Below are 23230 nucleotides of genomic sequence, written 5' to 3'. Positions count from 1 at the left end.
AATCGGCAGTGTGGATCTAAACAAAACGGGGAATGATGAACAACAACTCAAAGTGGTTGTACAAAAAAACGTCTTTAATAACAGGACTGCTGGTGGCAGTGGCTGATTTCAAATTATCTACACAATGCACAATAATCAACATTTCAGATCACAAACTACACACAACAACACAGTCCACTTCAAATCATTTTTGACTCCAAGTCCCACGGGGATAATTAAGACATCAAAACCTGATGTCACGTTTCATTTTTCAGTTAACGTTTCGACTCCATAAATAAAAACATGCTATACACATTTGTGTTTAAAAAAGACAAATTGTACATTTCTGAACTGTAGTAATTGGGTGTGTAAGGGCACTGGTCTGCAGCAGATTTGACTCGAGGCCTGAGTTACTCATTTTTTTCCAATACTACTGTGGCCTGCATGTCCTGCAGCTGTTTCAGCATGAGGGTCGTGATGCCAGAAAAAGTCCCATCTATAATTATTTTCACCTTGCTGAGTGATTTTAAATTCTGACGGTTGCTGAACCTGACGCATGTGTCTCTGCTGTTCACACTGGACAGTTTTCTACACGTTTCTGGCACCTCCACTTTCCTTGTGAAGGTGTAATCCGATTTATTTGATTGTTCCAGGAATTTCAAGAAAGACATTTCAAATCCCATTGGTTTGAAGGAGGCCAGAGGAGCGCTCTGCTCGGTCACATCCTCCCGCAGTGCTGTAGGGCAGGAGGTGTCCGATTCATCATCCCTGTTGTAGATCACGTCCATCTTGGTTGTGCGTGGGATTTTCTTGCGTTTCACTATCTTTTCAATCAGTTTTCGCGGGCGCCCTCGTTTGCGTTTCAGCACCACAGAGCCATCTGAGCTTTCGTCGTTAGATAGTTTGCTGTCGAACAGCATGGCAGAGATTTCTCCTGCGCCTCTCCTGCGCAGTACAGGCTTGGAAAACCCATATTCCTCTCCTTCGAGAGCAGCGTCGGCCATCAGCTCGGTGTCTGACAGGTCGGATGTGTTGTCCGATTTGGAATCATCGCTCCTGATGGATCGGCACCTCTGCCTCGGCAACTTCTTGCAGAATATGAAGTGGCTCCTTTGTAGTTCTAAGTATTTCTCTGACAGTCCATGCCCCATGTAATGTTTTAATATGCTTCGCTCTGATTTCATGACTGACTCACAGCCTTTGATCATACAGGGGTATTGTAGAGAGAATTTCTTAGTGCACATTGCAGCTGCCTCCACTTTAGACTTCAGGGATGGTTTTCCATATTTAGTCCAGTGATTGTTTTTTGTCTTGCCAACTCTCTTGGCGTCATTTCCCCTCTGCAGGATCTTTTTGTTGCTCTCGATATTTTCCTTCCCATTACTTGTCTTTGTGATTTGGTAATGCAGGGCCTTAGAGTTTTGTTTTACCCCTTCATCTTTTACCAACTGATTCTTTAGTTTAGGCTGGTACAAGTCATGATGCTTTTTCATTACGTGTCTGAGCAGATTTGACTTTGTGGCATACGAGCGGTCACAGCCTTCAAATTCACACACGAATGAGCCATTTAACTGCTCGGGTTTGGCTACTTTTATGTCTTTATGCTGGTCTTTGATGTGCGCTATATACTTCCAGGCAGTGGTGAAGAACGCCATACATCCTTGTTGGCCACAAGCAAACTTGCCAAGTTTGATACTGGATAAGAGACCACCAATGTTTTCAAGGTTGAATTCATGCAACTGAATATAGTGCTGCAAAAGGTTGGGAACATCTTGGAAAACTCGGGAGCAGTCTTTGACTTGGCATCTGAATTCAGAAATTTGGGGGATTTCTCTCTCTGATTCCTCCTCTTCCTCCGCCTCCTCGTGTTCCATTAATTCATCCACTCCCTCAATCTGGTCCTGCTCTTTGTTCACTTCCAGAGCTGACAAAGCAGACTGGTGGACAGCCCTGTAATGGAGGATCAGATTATGCTGGATGGTGAAGGCTGCCACACAGCCTTGATGAACGCAGCGATACGGTCTGTACGGACTCATTGAATCAGCAGAGTGGGACTTCTTCTCTTTTGCCTTCTTATTAACGTCTATGCTTGGTTTAACTATAGGCTGCTTCCTCATAGCTGACTGTTTGTTCATAGAAAGAGACCCATTAACCTGGGAAGTGGCAGACAGAGCCTGGCTGAGAGGTGGTGACAATTTGGCCACATGGCCTTCAATTTGTTCACCACTTATGTCTTGAGTGGGCAGCTTGGGCAAGTGTCTTGGCTGTCCATGTGTGTGCTTTTCTGCTGCTGTGCAGGACTGGAAGGCTGATGTCGAGATCTGAGGCTCTGCTGGTAGAGTCATTTGATTAAACATGGTTGCTGTTTGCAAAGGTTGAATGACTGTGGAGCGACTGTCATCTTGAAATTCCATATTGGTTATGTCATTGTTCTTATGTGGTCCTGTGGCCTGCTCACGTTTTAGTGCATCTTGAAGCGAATGTGGCAGTTTCCTGTTCTCCAATAATGGATGGGTAGGTCCTGTGGTTTGAGGTGCTGGAGCCTGGCTCGTACCATTAGGCAGACTTTGAATGGCACTGCAGACGGCGGTGGATGCAGCAGCTTTGGCCAGCCTGCGCTTCACATCCAGATCTGCAATTTCTTCAGCTGATAATTTGTGAGCTGACTGGTAGTGAGTGCGAAGGTTTGAATTTCGAGTAAATGTTTTACTGCATGTTTGACACTTGAAGGGAGCATACTGGCCATATCTCTTTTTAACCACATTCACCATGTCAAGCGTGTAGTTGTGAGTTTTGGACAGATGTCTCCAGAGTGCCTCACTTGACATGGAACTAAACGTGCAGTTCTCACACTCACAAGCAAACGGCTTGATTAAGGTTGATGACACCAGGCGACGCGAGTCAATTTTTGCAGATCCTATCTGAATGTTTGTTGCATTGCTTTTCTCTTTCACAGAATGCAACACCTTATCAGATATTTCTCTGACTAAGTTGAGCTTTCCAAACGCAGTTTGAATTTCTGTCATCCATTGTTGCTGGATGGCAGATAACTGAGTGGGTTCAGGATCTGCATCGTTTGCTGCAGTGACACCTGTGGGGCTCTGTACTTCTTGGTGTGGGGTAGAAGTCTCTCTGAAACAAGTAAAGCTCTCGGTGTTAAGCAGGCACTCAATTTCACCAGAGGTTCCTGGAAGGATTACAGAGTTTTCTTGAACAACTTGTCCTTGACTAACTGAGTTGCTCTTTGCATCACAAGACATGTGATTAAGTGCAACACTATTGGAAGGACTACACACTGGGCCATAAGACATGGGGTTCTTTAAACTGGCATTAAGATCAGTGTTACCTGAAAGACACAAGCTGTTTCTACGTTGAAAGTCGCCAGCCAAAATCTGCTCCCGTAGTCTCTTTTTAATATCTTGTTCAGTCGTCTTCTTTTGCATCTCAACTTGCTTGCCACTTGTTGCTGAACTATCAGGTAACACGGTTTGTGTATCTCGTGTCTGAGTAGTCTTCTCAGAGTGATACCCTTCACTGTGAATTTCCCCTGGAGTCACGTGGTTTGTGGGAACATTGCCAGGAACAGAGGTGGAAGGATTTTCTGTGAATATCTGAGAAAGAAGAGGGTCAGAAAACTCACTTCCAAAAGTATCAGCGCTTGGCTGTGGATAATGGGCTGTACTGTACGAGTTATCCTCTCGCCTCTCCCCTCTCTTCAGCTGGATGTGTTCTGTATGCTGTATGACTGAGCTCCCAGGCAAACGCTCACCAGCTCCATAGGGAACACAACAGTTTTGGAACAATGAGTGGGGAGCAGGGGTGTGCACAAAAAGATCAGACATATTGGATTCAGCCATGATTTGTTTAAGGATGTCATCATGCGACTCACCATTCCCATATTTTGGTGGATTATTTTGTGGATAATCAGGAGTGGGGTAATCTTTTGCCACCGCTGAAGCACTTGTTATTGACTGTTGAGGTTTTTCTGGGTACACTGCACGATTATAAGAAACCTGTGGCTGAGCGGGGTTAGCTGTGTTCTCCGAATTAAGTAGGTCAAGAAATGATGCTGGCAGGTCTGTGTTTAGTTCTGACTCATCATATGGTTTGCAGATGGTACGCTTGGACAAATGGCCTCCAAGAGATTTCGGACTATTAAATTGTCTAAAACACCTACAACAAATAAATTTGCCATCTCTAAGAATAGCTGGCCATTTGGTCCTTTTGCTTCTCCTGGTTCGCTTTTGATTTTCAGAATTAGTTTTAGAAACTACTGGGTCATTTTGGGGTCGGGTGTTGTTTTCACTGTCTGGAGGGCGAAAATGGGACTGCATGTGATTTTGCATTGACTGTGTTTTTTCAGGTGCTCTGGAACTTGACACAACAGGTTGAGCCTGAGAGGTATATGGCGGATGAAGGTCTACTGGTTGTTGTGACACCTTTGCACCTTCTGCATATGTGGGGAAAACTGATTGGGACCCATCATTCGTAAGAGTTGACTGCAAGCACTCTGCTGGTCTGTTCATTGTTGATCCTAGCATAGAGCAAGATGGATAGACTGGAGACGTGCCACAGTTACGAATTTGTTCACCTCCAGTGGCTGTGTGCCAATTTTGACTTCCTGAAACTTCAGACTGCGGAGTTAGTGGATTTGTATCACTTTTTAACTGAGAGAGAACAATGGGATTTAAAACATTTTCCATTCTAAGTGATGCTTTCTGGTTGTGGGCAGATGAAGAATTTGAAGGCAGAGTAGTAGGGTGGTTTGAACTTGAACCGAAATTAGTATAGGGAGGCGACTGGATAATGTTCTGCCGCTGAACTGCAAGTACTGGTCCTCTGTGCTGGTTCTGGAGTGAGGTGAGTAAACTGAGGTGTTCAGTTGATGAGGTACTTGGTGCTGGAGCGTAGGTTATCTTGATTTTAGTTCTAGCAACTTTCCATTGCTCGTAAAAATCTGGGTGAACTGTTTTCATGTGCTTAGTAACACTTCTGTATGAGCTGTAATGTCTTGTACATGTCTCAAATGCACAGTGAAATCGTTCTCTCTGTCCAGGAGGGGGACATGTGTTTGTAGAAGACGTCACAGAGTTCTCTGGTCTGTTCCCAGAAAGTGGATGAGAGGTTACTGTTGGAGGAAGTGGTTGTGACATTGCTGGCTCTATGGAGTTTGTTGGTGGTGGTGCTGTTAATAGGTTGCTACTACACGTTGACTGGTGCTGTCCTGGCAAGGATAAGTTGCAGTCAGAGTTGTAACTCATTGGTCCACCATTTACATTACTAGGGAACCTTTGTGGCTGGCCCTGTAAGACAGCAGTATTACAGCTAAGTGACATGTTAGCTAAATGAAGTCCAAATGGAGGTACTGGTTGATTCTGCTGAGGTGTTATATAATCCAAAGAATGACCACTTGATCCATCTCTTTGTCTATCAGAATCAGACAAGTTTGAAATTACAGGCTGAATCACAGAATTATTTAAATGATGTGTTGGACTGGTTGAGAAAGGCATGTTCTGAGGTTCCTGTTTGATTCCATACTGTCCTAAGGTTTCCACAGGTGCTTCTGAAGAGTTACCCAAACTCTCAATGGACATGGACTGTGTTCCATTTGGTAGATTAACAGCATTTTCACTGTCCCAGTTCTCTTGTTTAAGGGGTGTGTGGTTGGAAAGCATTTGTTCTACGAGTGAAGGAACATGTTGCGTATTTTGTGTAGTCTGCTCAGAAGGTGGGCTTTCCTCCTGAGTGACATGCTTCTCCTGGTGCAAATCTAGTTGTTGCTGTGAATGGAATACCTTTCCACAGTCTCTAACTTTGCAAGTGAAAGTCTTATAATGTTGTGCCTCATGATCATAGAGTTTGAAGGCTGCATTGAAAATCTTTCCGCAATTTGGAAACATGCATCTAGCCTTAAAAACAGAATGTGTTTTTCTGTGGATAAGGAGTTCAGTGTTGGACAGGAAACTTGCCTTGCAGTTCAACTGTATACAGATGTAGGGCTTCACACCACAGTGAACTTGTAAATGATCATTAAGATGGGTGACATTAACAAAGTGGCGACGGCAGTACTGGCAAACAACCTTTTTGCTCTGCATTTCTAGAAAAGTCTTTGCTTCCTCGTTATCTCCATGAGCTTTAACATGTGCAATAAGGTTTTTGAAAAATTTAAAACCCCTCCTACATTTTCCAACAGGGCATATATTATCCTCACTACTCTCTGTGTTACGCATTTCAACTCTAGCATGAGCATTACAATCCAACCCCCCATTTTGCCTTAGGGAATCACCATTTTTATATGGTTCATTTTCTGTTTTGGCCTGTAATGCTGCAATAACGGGGGCAGCAGTTTTAGGATTAGCTAATTTCTTGTTGGTTTTCATTGCTGTCAGCCTTTCCTTGCAGGACTGTTTAACATGTGATGTTACATGAGGAATCAATGTATCTTTTGAGGTAAAGGTTTGAGTACATATGGGGCAGCTGTATACTCCATCACTCAGATGAGTTTGTGCATGGCGCACAATTCTGTGGCCAAGAAACTCTTTGTCACACAGCACACAGTACTGCATATATGCCTGCCAGTTTCTGAACCTGGCGGATATGAAACCTTTTTCTCTCAGTTTCTTCATTTCTCTGTTTTTCTGTCTCTTGTCCATAATATCTGTTAGTTCATAGGTGCCACTAATTAAATGATCGGGGAAATTATTAAAATCTTCCTGACCAAGGAAGTCTTCTTCTTCTTCGGGGCTTTCTGCATCATTCAGCAAGTCAATGGATGACACTATTGAAGCTTCTTCGCCCATTAGTGCTAGACAGTGACGCTTAAGTGTTTTCCAGTCCCAGAACTCCGGGTCGAAAGGCCACTGAGTTTTAAGAACCAGCAAGAGCTCGCAGCGCAGTGAGTTAGGAGTAGGCATATTCTCCTCCTCTAATTTTTGATCTGGTTCATTGTAAAGAGTCTCCACAGCATAGTATGAATCCACTGTGGGTTCCAGGAGGAACTCAGTCAGCTGACAGGCTCGCTTGACTTCCAGGTCAGTGGGAAGCAAACAGGAAATAGTCTTACACACAGTGGGCTTGGTGTTTCCATCTTCTGATTCCATCTGCAGAGCCCTTATGCACATTTCAATGCAAACTGGCAGCCCAACACTGTCAATCTGTGAAAAGAAGAAGCCAAATCATTTAAAGCTACCACACACAGGAATTTTTTACCCCAACTTACTTTCATTTTAAGAAAAGACTCAACCTTCAAGAAAAGACACAACCTGTGTTGCAATTGTTACTGTTCAGCAAAACAAACAACCACAAACAACACAGAATTACCTATATTTGGGTGCTGCTAGATCTAAATTCAATAAAAAATAAATCTTTAAAAAAAATTTAAATTAATAATTAATAGCAATGTCACAATCCTTTTGAGTGCAATAAAGAATAAGCACCAGGAAAAAGCTATTTTGGATAATAAATCCCAACTCCCACAGACCTAAAACGTGGCTTTGAAAAACGTAAAAAATGGTGGCCAGCAGCAGAGGTGGTCTGCTTTATCCACTTTTCATCTACAGGCTCTGTATGTCTCTAATATGGAAAAGTTATTGCTGATACCTTGAGCTTTGTCACTTACGACCAATGTAAGCGACCTCACTGCATACAAAATGCTTATGATTGGCATGAAGCATAAAAGTCAATTACGATGTGGGAAAGGTATAGAATTTTCTCTTCATATGTTGGAACTCATTAACTAACATATGGTTAGCTTATGAATCCACTGTAAATCAATGGGTTGCTTTTGTCTATCCATGCAAAACTTCATGGTTTGCATGCAGTTATCATTTGTAACTAAAGAGATTGCTTTAAATTGAAGCAAACATTGACTATGTATAGTATACACTAGATGAAAGGTTAATTATGATAGCCTCTGTTTTCAGTTAGCTCACACTTTGAAAATACCACAACTGACTGTTTACTGACCTCTGACTGGATGACCTTAATGAGGAACAGTATATGGTACACTGTTTTGGATAGTAAGGACATCTGGCGACATCTGTCGAGGAAGGTCTGCTCTAATGGCTCCAATCGCTTCAGCAGCTTGCTCCAAAACAGGGTGAGCTCCCTATTTAAAGAATTAAAAGCATATTTAATGTCTGTTCATTTAATGTAACTGTTGTTAAGAGGCCCATAGTCTCTTAACACTATTAGGCCATGAGCATTTATTAATTGACATACAATGACATCACTGTGTAGCAGAAGAGCCATATTAGCCACTGTATTTTAATTTAATCCAAATACACATGCCACATTCAAAATCTATTCTAGACTATTTAATCTGCTTTCCTGTAAATTAACTAATGAGGGAATAAAACAAACACACACACTGGCAGCTTAGCATGGGTGCTCTTACCAAGCACAGTATGTGTCTCCTTGGAGAAGCTGTCTTGTGAGGAAGGCTGAGCACAAGCTGAAAGCTGCCCTGTCATCTCCATCTGACTCCAGGTTGCAGATCATCTCTAATGCATTGCGGCAGTCCTCTTTTGAAAGCTGCACAGATAGATGCCATGTATACAGTAGATAAGTTTCACAGGAAACAATAAATATCCATTTAAAGATAATCATCATCTTGGAATGTTTTGTAAAATACATTATAAACAGAGACATCATAAAATGATGACAGTTTCAAAAACTGCTTTTAGGTGTAGTCTGCCATCTTGTGGTTATGAAAAACATTAAAAGTAAGACAATATTAGACTCAGCAGAAGACATAGCACAGAGTCATGTTGATGCATCTGCTGCCTAAAGAAACATCCGCGATGGCAGCGATTCAATTTCACATCATTTTTGTTTTTTGATGTCACTGTAACTCTTTAAAGACACATCATGCAGAACAAGACAGCTGGGACTCCACTGATTTTCCTTCATGTTGTTTAAAGCAGTATAACTCTATAGTTAGTAAGTGGTAAACCATTTGTTTTCTGTTTGTGCTTGAATGAACATGACTGCCTTTGGATCTCATTTGGCTGCAGCTTACACTGCATCAGAAGATATTTGCATGAAGTGGGCCTTACTTAACTTCCCCCTGTAGTGTCAGTGGTGGAAGGGAGAATGAAGGTGCCAACAACAACACAGTGTTTTTGGAAAAAGGTTTGATCACATTCAACTGTTTTCTGCAGTGCACCATTATCTGCCAAGCCACTGCAATGACCTTGTGTGTACAAGCACGCACTCTTGTTTGTGTTCTATTTACCATAAATACCGTCTCGGCTGTTAACCTCAGGATAAGGTAATTTCTTAAGTATTCTCTAAGGGCAGTCCATTTATCCTTTACCATAATGAACATGAATCTGTTTGTACTCTCTCTCTTCAATTTTTTTTATATAGGGAAAATGTGGATGTGAATACAGACTAAGGTTTGGGGTAAAGTGCAATGCCATCAACTGTCCTAACATTTTCATGTTAGGACATTTCAAGGCATTTGAAAATCTCAGCAAACATCATTAAAATGACAACATTTTCAATACTGCTTAAATGATGTGAACAAATAACTGCTCTTATTTGTTTCACCCAGTTGGTGTAAAGTGTCACAGTATGGCTTAAGTTGAAGAAGCAAGTCAACAGGGCCTCTTGGCCAAACACATACACACACTGAAGGAATAGTCCACTACCTAAAAAAATACACCACAGGTTCTGTGTTGCCATCAACACCACATGCTGTCGTTCAGTATCAATAGTCAAAAAAAGATACATTTCTTTAAAGAGTACAACGGTTTGAACAGAGAAGCTAACAAATATATAGTGACAACATTTAACATTTGACTTTAACAGTCAATGAGATAAGACATAGAGAGACATATTAGACATATTAGTGGTGTAAATTGTACAGTTCACATGTGTAACATGACATGGAAATGTACTTCTAAGCAAGGCTTAGTACAGGTTTGTAATTTTCACAATCAGTATACCCCAGACTAATACGGTTGTCATTTGACCACATTTTACATTTTGACCACAGCCTGGAAGAACCTGTTAATCACCTGAACAATCTCTGACCTCTCTTCCAGTAACTGGGCTGGATTTTCGTGTCTATGTTTATTGTTACCTGATTAAAGTATGAACAGATGAACTGCGCAGGAAGGTCAATTACAGCGATTAAGGTGTGAGATAACATATAGCGTAACACTTCACAGTGGTAGTTAGAATATATTCTACTATATATCCTCAAAGCTCTACTAAGCAGAATCACATCCTTTATCGATATTCTATTGCATGACAATACACCCAGCTTTAGTTAGGCTTACCTCGTCCATGAGCCGATCCTTTTCTGAGGTAGCACAGAGACAAACAAGGTACATCTGCTTGAAAGATCCCTTCCCTTGGAAGGTGGGACATTCACAGCATGTCCTTGCCAGCAGTGCAGCCTTTCCCAGCTGCTTCTCCTTCATCAGCTGCTTTACTCTCATCTCCAACAGGACCATCCCCTCATGTGCCAGGAACTCCTCAACTGAAAAACAAGTGGCATTATTGATGTAACATTTTCCTCTTACCTTGCGTTATGTATTTTTAAACAGCTTTTACATAGGCAACAATAGTGCACACAACACTTTTGGAATGGTAGATATATGCTGGATTCTGCCTTCATTACTACCCATGCTAACCCCTATATTTTTACGTGATTTAAAAAAAAAGTGTTTTTTTGTGATATAATTGATTTAGCACGTAAATATATAGAACATTTACGTACCCTAGGGAAAACAACAACAGCCAAATGATAATGTCTGACAGCAAGAGTAGCATGTCAGCCTCCAGTGACTAGGTGCCTTAAGTGCACGTAAACTCTATTCCACAAGTACTCGAAAAAGCTACTTTCTTTGAGTTACCCGTTTGTTTTCAAGTAAACACAGTCAAACAACAGCTTACTGTTTGCACTAATAAATGCTGCTGCCTACAAGGTGCAATAACCAATCAAATGTTATGCAATTTTCCACTCTATATCGTCATAAATATCATTGCTGCAAAATTCCTTGAAATATAATGATATAATTTTGTTTTATCTTCAATACATTTGACCATAATTTGGAGTGCCACAGATGATGAAGTTTCATTTCATCATTAATAGTGTAGACAATCTAAACACCATTTCAAATTAAATTTACAATACAATATAAAATATGATTTGAAACTACTCTATATGAAGACAGATGGCAAATACATTTCCAATGTTAAAAATAAGACCAAGACCATGTCACCCAAGCACAGAATAGTTGATAATGCTACACTACTATTGCACATATGAAGAACAAACATACATATTCCCCCCTCATTTCTTTCAGCGTATTGGTGGATCTGTAAAGTCATCTAGGAGCCTTGATAACTCCCAACCCATCAACATGTCTCTTAGACCTCATCCCAACTAGACTGCTCAGATGTTTTAAGATGTTTTATCTTTAATCAACACGTCCATATTAGATCAGATCAATCTATTTCTACTAACAGGCTATGTAACACAGACTTTTAAGGTTGCTGCAGTCAAAGCTCTACTTAAAAAGCCTACTCTTGACTCAGGGGTTTTAGCGATTTATGGACCAATATCCAATCCTCTCTTTATCTCTAAAATCCTTATAAAAGTAGTTTCAAAGCAATTATGTAACCACCTGTGCAGAAGTAAGCTAGATCACTAATGATCTTTTTTTGCATCAGACAACAGTCTTCTCTCTATACTCATTTTATTAGATGTTAGTGCTGCATTCGACACTATAGATCACAACAGTTTATTAGACAGACTGGAACATGTCATTGGGGTTTAAGGCAAAGCACTAGGCTGGTTTAAATCTTATCTGTCAGATAGATTCCAGTTTGTTCATGTTAATGATGAGTTTTCAATGCACACAAAAGCTATATGGAGTTCCACAGGGTTCTGTGCCTGGACCGATTCTTGTCATTCTATATATGTTCCTCTTAGGCAATATTATTAGGAAACACTAAATCTCCATTGCTATGCAGATGATATATTTATCTATGAAACCAGAAGAAACTAATCAATTAATCAGACATATGCCTGGACTCCTAAATTCAGAAAAAAAGGCTATTTTATTAGGTCCTAAGAATCTCAGAGATGTCTAATGATATTGTTACCTTAGATGGCATAGCACTGGCCTAAAGTAATGTGTTTCCTCCTCCCTGACTCTCTTCTCTGTACTTTTCTGCAGGTATCCTCTGCCTTTAAATGGTCTATTTCCTGAGTGCAGTTACTGGTCCTAAAAACCTCCTGGTTGTTTTTTGTTGCCTGCTCTTCTTCTCTCTCTCCTCTTTCCACTCACCCCAGGCAGATCGAGGCAGATAGCAGCCCAACCTGAGCCTGGTTCTGCTGGAGGTTTCTTCTGTTAAAGAGTTTTTCCTCTCCACTGTCACCTAGTTCTTGCTCAAGTGGGGCTGTTGGGTTTTCTATACAATTCTGTATACAATAATATTTGGTAAGGTCTAAACTGTAAACACTGTAAAGTGCCTTGAGATTATATCCTTTGATGTTTTTGCACTATACAAACAAAATTTAACTGAATTGAAAAATCAGCACAGCAACTCACCTTGTTCGGTCTGCAGAGTTTCGTTGGACAGAAGGCCTTGAAGCACTCTGTTGGTCCAAACACCATCATACTGGCCCAATGCGGAAAGTAGGGAAAGCTGAGTGAGTCCATTGTCACACAGCTTATTGTGAGCAAACTGTACAAAACAGAAAAAACACTGTCACTTGACGTCACAAAGTAAATCAATCTGAACTGGTTAGTTAAACTAGAAACTTTTTTATTGGACTAAATTCAGTGTGAAGTCTCAGCTCAGATTTGAGACAGTTTAAAAGTTGAAACATTTCTTCTCTGTACTTTTAGAAATGTCAGTGCAGCATTTACACAGTGTAAACCTTTACAGTGTGCAAGTGACTGAGGGTGTGTGTGTGGACTGCAATAAGGTGCAACATTTAGATTTTATTACGTCTTTAAATTAAAATCTGCATATTCACCTGCACAGATGACTTGAATTCTTTCCATAAGCCAGTTGGAACGTCATCCTTCAGTGAGAGCAAGAGCTCCACAAAACTCCTTTAGAACAAAATTGAACAACAAAAACAGGATGATCCGTGTTGATCAACTTAACAAGAAAGCTTAACTTTTATTACTGCTTTGCATCCAACATTATCATTATTAACTTTGACGGTAAATAGTAACCCCCATCTTTAGTTATTCAGATTTTTAAATGGTACTTACAATGAGAGCCTCTCAACCACCAGAGGAACATTCTCACACTGCAGGGAGAGGTATGGGGAGGCCTGGGCGTAACTCAACAGGGCGACTATGTACACTTCCACCAACGGCAAAGGCTCTTCCTCTATCTTCCAACGGCTTGCATATTCGAGCAATGTCTGCAGAGAGAGGACGGTTATTCACTTACTAAAGAGCAGGTCATTATCTGATTATTGGTGTAGCTCATTCTCCCATTTTTTCTCACATAAGCAAAAAAGGCTGATAACTTTCCTTTGATGCAACATCATCAACCACTGGCACTGGGTTCTCCATCAGTGGCTTGTAAAGTTTGGAATAGGACTGAAAGAAGACATCCTTTCATTCAGAAGCCCTTCTTTAGTACTGTTCTTGTTCTCTGCTCTTCTTGTTTTGATGTTTTTTCTCCTTGACTTAGCTTTTGTTTGCTTGCCTTGTTCCTCACTTGTAAGTCACTTTGGATAAAAGTGTCTGCTAAATGACTAAATGTAAATGTAAAATTATTGTAGTGTAGAATACTGACAGAACTGAAAAAGCTTCAATGCACACACAGTGCTGTGACTAACATTTGATCAGCCTGTTCTGGAACTGACTGTCAGGGTGGACCAGCCAGCTGCTTGGTTTTGCCAAAATTAATAAAATAGTTTTCTAGGTTTAACACTTAATTATTAAAGTGATAACAATTTTGTGCTGTATTGTATTTCATATATCCTGTAAAAACATTGATATTAGTGATGTTTCCTGGCTTTATCTCAAAATACACACAAATTAATTTTACTAAAAACAAGTGGCTTGCCTGTGCAAATCAAATTCTCTTTCTCTCCTAACTACACTTTGTTTCCACCTCACTCTGCTGCTCTCCTTTATGGTAGCCTACACAGAAGCATTTCACTTTACATGTGAATGAAAAGGTGAGTGCATGAACCAGTGCAGCGGATTCTGTAGTCAACAAAATACAACGATTTCACTCCTCTTATTTTTCCCTTAGATCAGCTAAAAGCAGTGTGTAAGAAATACATGTAGCAGTTTCTGCTTTGTAGCTCATGCTGGTTAAAATTACTATCACCAGCAGCAGGTCTGTTTATCAGATGTCGGTTAATATTAATTCCGTAAATACACTGCCTGTCCAAAAAAACAAACAAACAATGATTATGTTTTAGCTGGCAACAAGTTATTTAACCCAAACTGATGCAGTGAGTAGTTCAGCCATGTTGCAAAACACATCATGTGGTCGTGAAAAAAAGATGTTAATCTGTTTCAGAAGGATCGAATTATTGGCATGCATTTAGCAAAGAAACTACTAAAACTGGGTTAAGAACTGGCCAATGGAAGAAGGTCATGTGGTCTGATGAGTCCAGATTTACCCTGTTCCAGAGTGATGGATACATCAGGTTAAACAGAGAGGCGAAGTGGTGCATCCATCATACCTAGTGCTTACTGTACAAGCATATGGGGGCAATGCTATAATCTGGGGTTGCTGCAGTTGGTCAGGTCTAGGTTCTAGGTTATGTGTTCAAAGAATGAGGTCAGCTGACTACCTGAATATACTGAATGACCAGGTTATTCCATCAATGGATTTTTTCTTCCCTGATGGGATGGACATATTCCAAAATGATAATGCCAGGAATCATCAGGCTCAAATTGTGAAAGAGTGGTTCAGAAAGCATGACACACCATTTTCACACTTGGTGGCCCCCACTGAGAATCTTAGGGATGTGCTGGAGAAGACTTTGTGCAGTTGTCCAACTCTCCCATCATCAATACAAAATGTTGGCAAAAAATTAATGCAACTCTAAACGAAATAAATGTTGTGACATTGCAGAAGCTTATTGAAACGATGCCACGGTGAATGTGTGCTGTAATCAAACTAAAGACGGTCCAACGAAATATTAGAGTGTGTGACTTTTTTTTTTGGACGGGCAGTGTAACTCGATGACGGGCTAGAGGTCAATTTCACAGCTGTTGGTTTTGTGTCCTTTCTGCAGTAGGTGTTGGTACATGACTGGTGATCATTTGAACATACTTCACTCTTTGACACCTTTCTGTACAACTTTCATGCAAACTCCTTACTATATAAGGGGGGCCTCAATACATTTATTTTGTTATCCTTATTACAGAAGTTACAGCACCTCACTCTAAGTCTGACTACAGTCAAAGGTCTGACTTCCTTCTATGAAGTTGCAAAAAGATGCTATATAACCTTTGTTCTTGTTGCCTGGTAGTTTGAAAGCCTGTCTCAGTCTCCAGTGACTTGCACCAAATGTAGCAGTTTCAGATGGCGTAGGAACCTTTGACATTTAAGCATGTTGTTTAATTTGCATGTCTAATGTCTACTTTAAGCTAGACAGGAACCTCGTGTTATTAGACATGCATTATCTCTAGCTGGTTAACATGACAGTGAGCTCAGTTACTCCAGTGGCTTTCACGGTCTCTGGATCTCAGCCTGGTTGAGCACCTGTGGGGTGTGGTGGAACCAAAAATGCAACTAAATAGTCACGTTAACTTGGACCAAAGTGTCTCAGTTAAACGCAGTATCTAATATATATATATCTACTAAAGTTCTCAATGAATGCAGGACATTAGGTTTAACGGGGATTATCTAGATATAAAAGGTGGGAGAAGTCAGTAAACCCAACAGCCAGAGTTAATCTATGTCCCAGAAAACAGAACAAAACAAAAGAAGAAAAGGAGAAAAATATAAAAGCTACAGAAACTTTTACTTTTCCGGGTTATTAATACATGTTGTGGAGCTCTTTCTTATGCGTGTATTGAAATGTTGACTGACTGAGAACTAATACCCCCTTTGTTTGATTATAACTTACTACAGACGTTACATGTTTTGTGAATACATACATCACCTTTAACAATGCCTCTTTAGCCTTTCACATCGCCCTATAACCTATCACTAATACGACTGTGTTATAATGACACTGTCTCCTCATCATGTTCTACAGTTAATTCAGATAACACAGTGATGCTACGTTTCTGGAGCCAGTAAACACATATACCCATCTCCAAACAACCAAGACAACCGCTACAAGGGCAAGTCCAGATGCTTGGTGCAGATCCGCCCTCCCGTAATCTCAGATGCTCATACAACAAAGCTAATGTGCCCCTACGTTTGTGCAGGTGGCTGTACTTAATGCTACTCCACGGGTCTCCGGTTTCTTTATGTTGAATTGGTTTTAACACGCCGCTGTGGAGGAAAACGGCGTGTATCTTCGCCAAAAGCGTGCGTTCAGTTCGGCACGTACACATCTATCGCGAGAAAACCCCATAACTCCTTACCACTGTATTTCAGGCACAGCAGTTCATTTAAAAGGCAGCGCTGTTGTAAGCTAAACAGCTACATTTGGGGAAGTTACTCATCGAAACACGATTTAAAAGCAAGACAACTTCCTTTCGCTACCTTGGGAACTAGGTTACCACTACACACGATCAGCGAAATTCTTCTCACGTGCACGCGCGTGTAGCCAAACATACACGGCTAAAAGCTAACGTTTGGCTAGCTGCAGATAGAACTGCTTTGCTGATATGACAACGGTCACCACGCTCAATGAAACACAGAGACAATCGGCTATTTGCTTGTTAAAGCCAGTGTACGATATATAACTACCCCAATCAATTTTTAAACCACAACAACACAAGGCTCACCCTTCTCCAGACACAGCTGTGTGTTAGCGTGTGCTAGTGGCTAGGTAGCTGAGCTAGCCCTGACTGCAGTTGGGGTTAGTTTCAGTTCTAAGTCTGTGCTGTTTTTCAACGATTAACGTTAGTTGCTAACCGTAACATTAGCCCTTTAATTGAGCAACTGCAGGGTAAAACGCAACCATCAACTGCCGAGCCCATGCAAGCATAGTTCAGCTTTGAATTTAAACATTTACCTGGATTATCCAGGATTTAGGTTGCCGATATTATTATTGCTAGCTTGACGGCTAGCAGATCAATATGTAAGGGGAAAAACAACTCACCCTACAAAACTCTTGGCAGTACTCAGAAGAGTACTGGCCTGAAGGGTCGCCGCTTTCTCTGACCACGATTTCTTGAAGTTCTTGCAACCGCCGTCTGAGCTCCGCAGTCGTTTCTCTGATACTCTTCTCAGGACTAACGTCCTGCTCGGCCTCCTCGTCCGCCATCTTCACACCCAGCTCCAGCGCGTACCACTACCGCGTAGCTACGTTGTTGCGATGTTTACGTCGTGATGGCCACGCCGTCGTGACAGCTGAGCTCGTGTCGGGACAGTTCACCGTCTTTGTTCCGTTCACAACATAACAAACAACAGAGAGATCCGTTTACAGCAGCGATCCTGACATTTCCCACTTACTTCGGCTGACAGCTGGCATCTCGCCCCAGACAGGATTTTATCACATATAATGCAGAACTCTGCACATGAATCTCCTTTCTGTGTTAGAAATGCATCCTGCTGTGTGACTTGCTTAAAACACTAATCCTTTAATTTATGTTTTCTAATAATGGACGCATGTGTAGATATATATATATATATATATAAAACACCCGTTAGAGACTATTGTACCAATGTCGGCACTGAATTTGTGATCAATTTGATGTTTTAAACCCCTCTTTTATTTATATATAACATTGATGTACTTTTCCATCACTTGGGGGCAGCAAATCAACGTGAATAACAACCTCTCAAGTTGATGTGGTGGATTTATCCTAAAGCAGCTGCCAGTAATTTATCATGATTATTTTCTATTAAATAAAGAAATATTATTTACCTTTATTTGGGGAAAATCATCTGTGGTAAAAGCATTGCCACTTGTGTTAACACACCAAAAGCTGTATCATGAGAAAAAGCTGAAGGAACTTACTGTTTGGATGAATGATATGCTGTACCATGCATCAGGATGCTGTCTCTTACATCAGACCAGAAACTACACACAGCATAGTTGTTAGATATTGCTGTAATACAATATCTGACAAATCCTATTCCACGGTCACATCAGAGCTTCAGTTTCAGGCGACAGCTGAATCTAATACAAAATCTGTCAGAACCCTAAACCGTTAGAGATTATTGAACTGTGCTTGTCTCTAATACAAAATATCACAAAACTCAAACTAAAAAGCTAATTCTTCCATAGGAAATTCTGAATGATTTCTATATAACTTGTTTTGTATGTGGTAAACAAGGATCAGCATGGAAAAATATAATCGATAGGTCAAAATAATAATTGCCATACTCAACAATTTATTAATTTAACACTGACAATGTCTGTATTTTTATTGTTTCTTTAAAGAAGTTGCATCAAACGGAGTCAATCCCATAGTCATGACTATTATCTAGTACTATTATACAGCTACTTCTTGTCCTTTTCTTCCATTCATACTAAATGTATGGCTGTTTAGAGACTACTGCCTTCAGTCAAAAAAGGAAACCTTAAAAGGAAACCTTAACAAAATTAATTTAAGTCATGAAAGTTCCATGAAATTGAATTGTGTCAGATGAAAGCAAAACATTCGCTTTAACTGGAATATATATGCAAAAATTAAACTCAAATATGCAAAAAGCAAATAGTTTGCTTTCAACTGACATTGAACTTTGTAGAAACCAAAACCTTGACTTTAATTAATAAAATTACCTCATGTCAAGGTTTCGTTTTTTTTTTTTGAGTGTTGGAAAAGCAGCTTCTTGGGCTGGTACTTTAGATTTAAATGAACAGAAATGTGCTCTTCCTGGAACTGTGCAATAATCACCTAGTCCCTGAGCAGTGGTCTTATCCACTACTCTTTCTGCTGCAAAGGCTGATTCATGCTTCCTATAGAAGGTGGCACAAAACCCTGCGCTCTCAAGTTATGTCACCATAGCCAAGGACACCATGTGGGTGTGGCATGTGCCTCAATTTTTTAAACACTCTTATTAGGCAACCCTGGTCTCAGGGAGCTGTAGCCCTGCTTGTTTTCCAACTATCTCTCCCCTAATAATCTACCCAGGCAGCCAGAGGTCAATCATCTGGATCAGGTGTGTTCAGCCAATCAGCAGCTGTAAGTGCAGGGATGGTTGGGATGGTTCCTAACCATGCTATTGGTCCTACATGGTTTTCCATAGGAAGCATGTTCCAAGACTTAACTGCTATAATGCTACCCTATGTCTCACATGTCACATCAACAACATTGATTAGTGCGGTTTTCTAAAATAAGTAATAAAACTATATAAAAAATAACACATGCATTGTTCTAATTTATCATTTGGAGCATTAATGGATATGTAAATATAATGAGAATAGAGTAGTTACAAAAAATCCTTTAATTAGAAACCAGGGAATACACTTTGTGGAGATGCAAAAACCTTTTTCGTGCACAATGTCAAACTCGTCACTGCCAGCTGACTGCATGTAGATAAAGGTGTACCCCGTGTTTGGTAGCGCACCTCACACCTACACATGATCTTTTCTTTTGAATAGTTTTTTAAAAGCCAGCTTGAAATCGTCATTGAAGCTGGTGTACAGCAGGGGATTGATAAGAGAATTGATATATCCCAACCAAGTCAGGAAGTCTGAGATCAGCTGAGAGGGCTGTAAAACCTGCAGACCCACCAGGAGCTCCTTTAAAAAGAAAGGCAGCCAGCAGAATATAAAGGCCCCGAGGATGAGGCCCAGGATTCGCGCTGCTTTTCTCTCACGTGACGTACATATCTGGTTCTTCTCATCCTGCCCGTCCACGTCCGTTTCAAAGGATGGGATGCGGATGGTGGCGTTGAGTTTTTCAGTAGCCAGTGTGGGATCCGAGTTGGACAAGTCGGACACACAAAAAGTGTGGGAGACACGGCAATGGTCTACAGAGTTCTGACTCCCCATGCTGCGGCTGCTGAGGTGCCGAGAAGAGCCGCGCTTTTGGTAAAGTGTCTTGGCAGCATTATAGATCCTGTAGTATAAAATAAGAATTATGATCATGGGGATGTAAAACGCTCCCAGTGTAGAGTATATAGTGTATCCGAGGTGCTCGTGCTCTATGACACACTGTTGAAGGCCATTGCTGCTAGGCCTTTGCCTCCAGAATAAAGGAGGCATGGATATGAAAACGGAGAGGACCCACACTATTCCCACCATGCTGGCGGCACGGCGGGCCGACCTCTTACGAGCGTATTCAATGGCTTTGGTGATTGCCCAGTACCGGTCCAGGGCTATAACACACAAATGCAGGATGGAACAGGTGCAGCAGGTCATGTCCACGCTCAACCACATCTCACACACCACCTGACCTAGAGACCAGGTCTCCATAGTGATGTAAAGGATGCTGATGGGCATCACGAGGAGAGCCACCAGGAAGTCTGTGATGGCCAGAGAACAGATGAGGTAGTTGGCGGGCAAGTGGAGCTTCTTGGTGGTGCAGATTGCGACAATGACAGCACCATTGACGAGCGCCGTGAGGAGGGTGAGGAGACCAAGTACAACCACCACCACTGCCATTCCGTCTGTGAATTGGACGTCATGCAGGCTGCTGGCAGGTGGGTCAGTACAGTTTGTGATGTTGGGTCCTGTGGTGCTGCCCCCTGGGTGATTCTCCATGTCCATCCGTCAACGTGGGCTGGCTACTTCCTCTGTAGATCACTCACAGGCTGACTGCATTCTCTTGATATCAGGTAAGTCTGAAACATGACAGCCAAATTGTACATTAGAGAAAGCAAAGTACATCCTGCATGGTCTTTCTGCCTTCCAAACACAGAATGCTAGGATACTCTCCAAACTACAGTGTCCCTGACTAAGGACCTGCTGATAAAGAGAAATAAACGATGCTCTTAAAAGCTAATGTAAACACACTGCGAGCCAGAGTGAGGAGACTAAAACAGACATGATGGTTCTAGTCAGTAGGCTGATATCACAAACTGATTTGTTGAGCTGACACTAATGATTCCATGACCTTTTTTTCTAGCGGTATTTCTAGCACCTCTTAGCCCCACAAGGTGTGTGCAAAAAGGGCAGGAAACTGGGGGTTTAAGCCCCTGTCCATATGTTTTAATACATCTTATTTATCTTATCCCTGCTCCCCTTGTGAAGAGGCAACTACATTTATGGCACCATTGGTTCAGAGTTTAGTGTCTTGTCTTTTGCCGATTAGAGATGTGGCCGGGGAAACTGACCCTGTGGTTCAATGGACAACTGCTATACTGATTTGCAGTTGTCAAATCAATGGTGCCCCCTCAGTATTTATACTCTGGGGTATTAGCCAATTATTTAGTAGTTATTAAACACCAATCAGAATAAAAACAACATTTTTTAAAATTTCTACTATAACGTTAATCCTAAATCTAAATGACACTGTATTGATACTGTACCCCCCCTATTTCAGGTTTGTGCTCTGCATGTCCCTCAGTCCCACTATTAGTAAAGCTATAGAAGCTTTAAGGCTTTTCAGTTCATCATTTTATATTTTCATTAAACACTTTGTGAGTGAAAGTAAGTGCCATATATGCATGCTGGTTCTTCTTCTCAGAGTAAGTGACAGATATGATTAATAAGTAATAATAGCTGGCTCACATAGAGTCTCTGAAAAAGCAATAAAGTCATAACAGGGAAACAAGAAGGAAATGATCCAGATCATATTCCTTTATTCCTGATATTTAAAGCTCCCTCCTGATCTCTAATCTTTTTGTGTATATCTCAGACTGAACTGTTTCAGATCTTTGAACACAATCTAACACAAAACAAAGGCGACCTGAGCAAACACCAAATACAAGCTTTAAACCAGAACTTTATTCAAACAAAACACCACCACGACCTGAACTTAACAGCTAGTTCAGGTCTGGACATTGACTAGGTCACGCCAAAAAATGTGTTTTTTCCTGCTGATCCTTTCAGAGGTTGACTTAATCTTTGCTAAGGATAATTGTCTTGCAGAATAAAGCAGTTGTGCTTGAGCTTCAGCTCACAGACTGATGACATGGGAGCTGAATTCATGTAGCAGCAACAACATCACACTGCAACCTTCATTCTTGACCGTCAGTTTGATGTTTTGTGGACGTCTTTGTCTGGTTGATCCTGTCCAGGGTGTACCCTGACTCTTGCCCAATGACAGCTGGGGTAGGCACCAGCACTCCTGTGGGAGGAAAGGTGGTTAGGATAATGGATAGGTGGATGAATGGGTTGGTAATAGGACGCCTATTGTCTACTTTTGACTCATCAATACGCTGAATATTCTAACAAAAGATTTGAGGGTCATTGAGGTGTGTTGGAGCAGGATTCAGATACTGTTTTTTGGGGTTTTTACCTCACCACTCTCCCATGGATGCCATTTCTACCCAGTTTCAGATAGTGGAAGTGAGAGTGGTCTGCAGTTGTTTGGAGGTTTTCCTTGAATTATTTGTGTTTTCCAGGACGTGCCAATGCCCCTGGGCTAATGTTGGAAGGTCGGCCGCCACTGGGAAGGTTGTTCCAAGTCTTCTCTGTTTGTAGATAACGTCTGTCACTGAGGGTCTGTGGAGTCGCAGAGCCATAGAAACAGCTCTTTAACCCTTCCCAGACTGATCAATGCACTGTGCTAGTTTTTTGGATGTACTGTACTTTTTCACAGAGGCCTAGTTGGTATTACATCAGCTTTGACCTTGTATTCGATGTTTGCTCAGGTTGCCTTTGTTTTATGTTAGATTTTGTCTGAATTAACTACTTTATTAAAATAATACAATACAAATCTAAAGTAATATTGGTGAAGCCATCTATATTACAAAATATAAATATACATGACATTTTATAAAATACTAAATCATCTTGAACCTTTTAGCTTTTTCCGTCCGATGCCTAAGAATTTAAATGTCCTTTTAAGTCGACCCTAAGTTTATTTATATTTGTGAAATAATTCTTCCCTGGAGTGGGAATGTTCAATTAAATAGTTTGCCAGCAGAACATGGCTAATAAAGCCCCACTACAGATGTCTTTTAATGGCTTTCTGTTATCGTTTCCACAGTGGCCTACAGTGGCACGTTCATATTTGTATACTGCCAGTGTAGTGAGTTAGATGGCCTCTCCTTATGTCCTGAATTA

The 23230-nt window shown here is 41.1% G+C and overlaps 2 protein-coding genes across 2 annotated transcripts; both read right to left on the bottom strand.

Moving 5' to 3' along the window:
* Positions 1-56: 56 nt before the first annotated feature.
* Positions 57-17412, bottom strand: znf292b (zinc finger protein 292b). The gene is made up of 8 exons (XM_026340905.1): positions 17207-17412; positions 13224-13378; positions 12980-13058; positions 12549-12684; positions 10266-10468; positions 8375-8511; positions 7945-8086; positions 57-7133 (listed from the first exon to the last, which is right to left on the bottom strand). The coding sequence occupies exons 1-8, from the start codon at positions 17369-17371 to the stop codon at positions 390-392; spliced, it is 7761 nt and encodes a 2586-aa protein (XP_026196690.1). The 5' UTR covers positions 17372-17412; the 3' UTR covers positions 57-389.
* Positions 17413-19630: 2218 nt separating this feature from the next.
* Positions 19631-20767, bottom strand: LOC113149575 (5-hydroxytryptamine receptor 1E). Its single transcript, XM_026341780.1, has one exon. The coding sequence runs from the start codon at positions 20765-20767 to the stop codon at positions 19631-19633; it is 1137 nt and encodes a 378-aa protein (XP_026197565.1).
* Positions 20768-23230: the final 2463 nt, after the last annotated feature.

Source organism: Anabas testudineus, chromosome 24 (genome assembly GCF_900324465.2).
Source record: "Anabas testudineus chromosome 24, fAnaTes1.2, whole genome shotgun sequence".
Classification (NCBI taxonomy): Eukaryota; Metazoa; Chordata; class Actinopteri; order Anabantiformes; family Anabantidae; genus Anabas; species Anabas testudineus.
The sequence above is the reverse complement of the archived record's forward strand: the minus strand, read 5'-3'. Positions and strand labels throughout refer to the sequence as shown.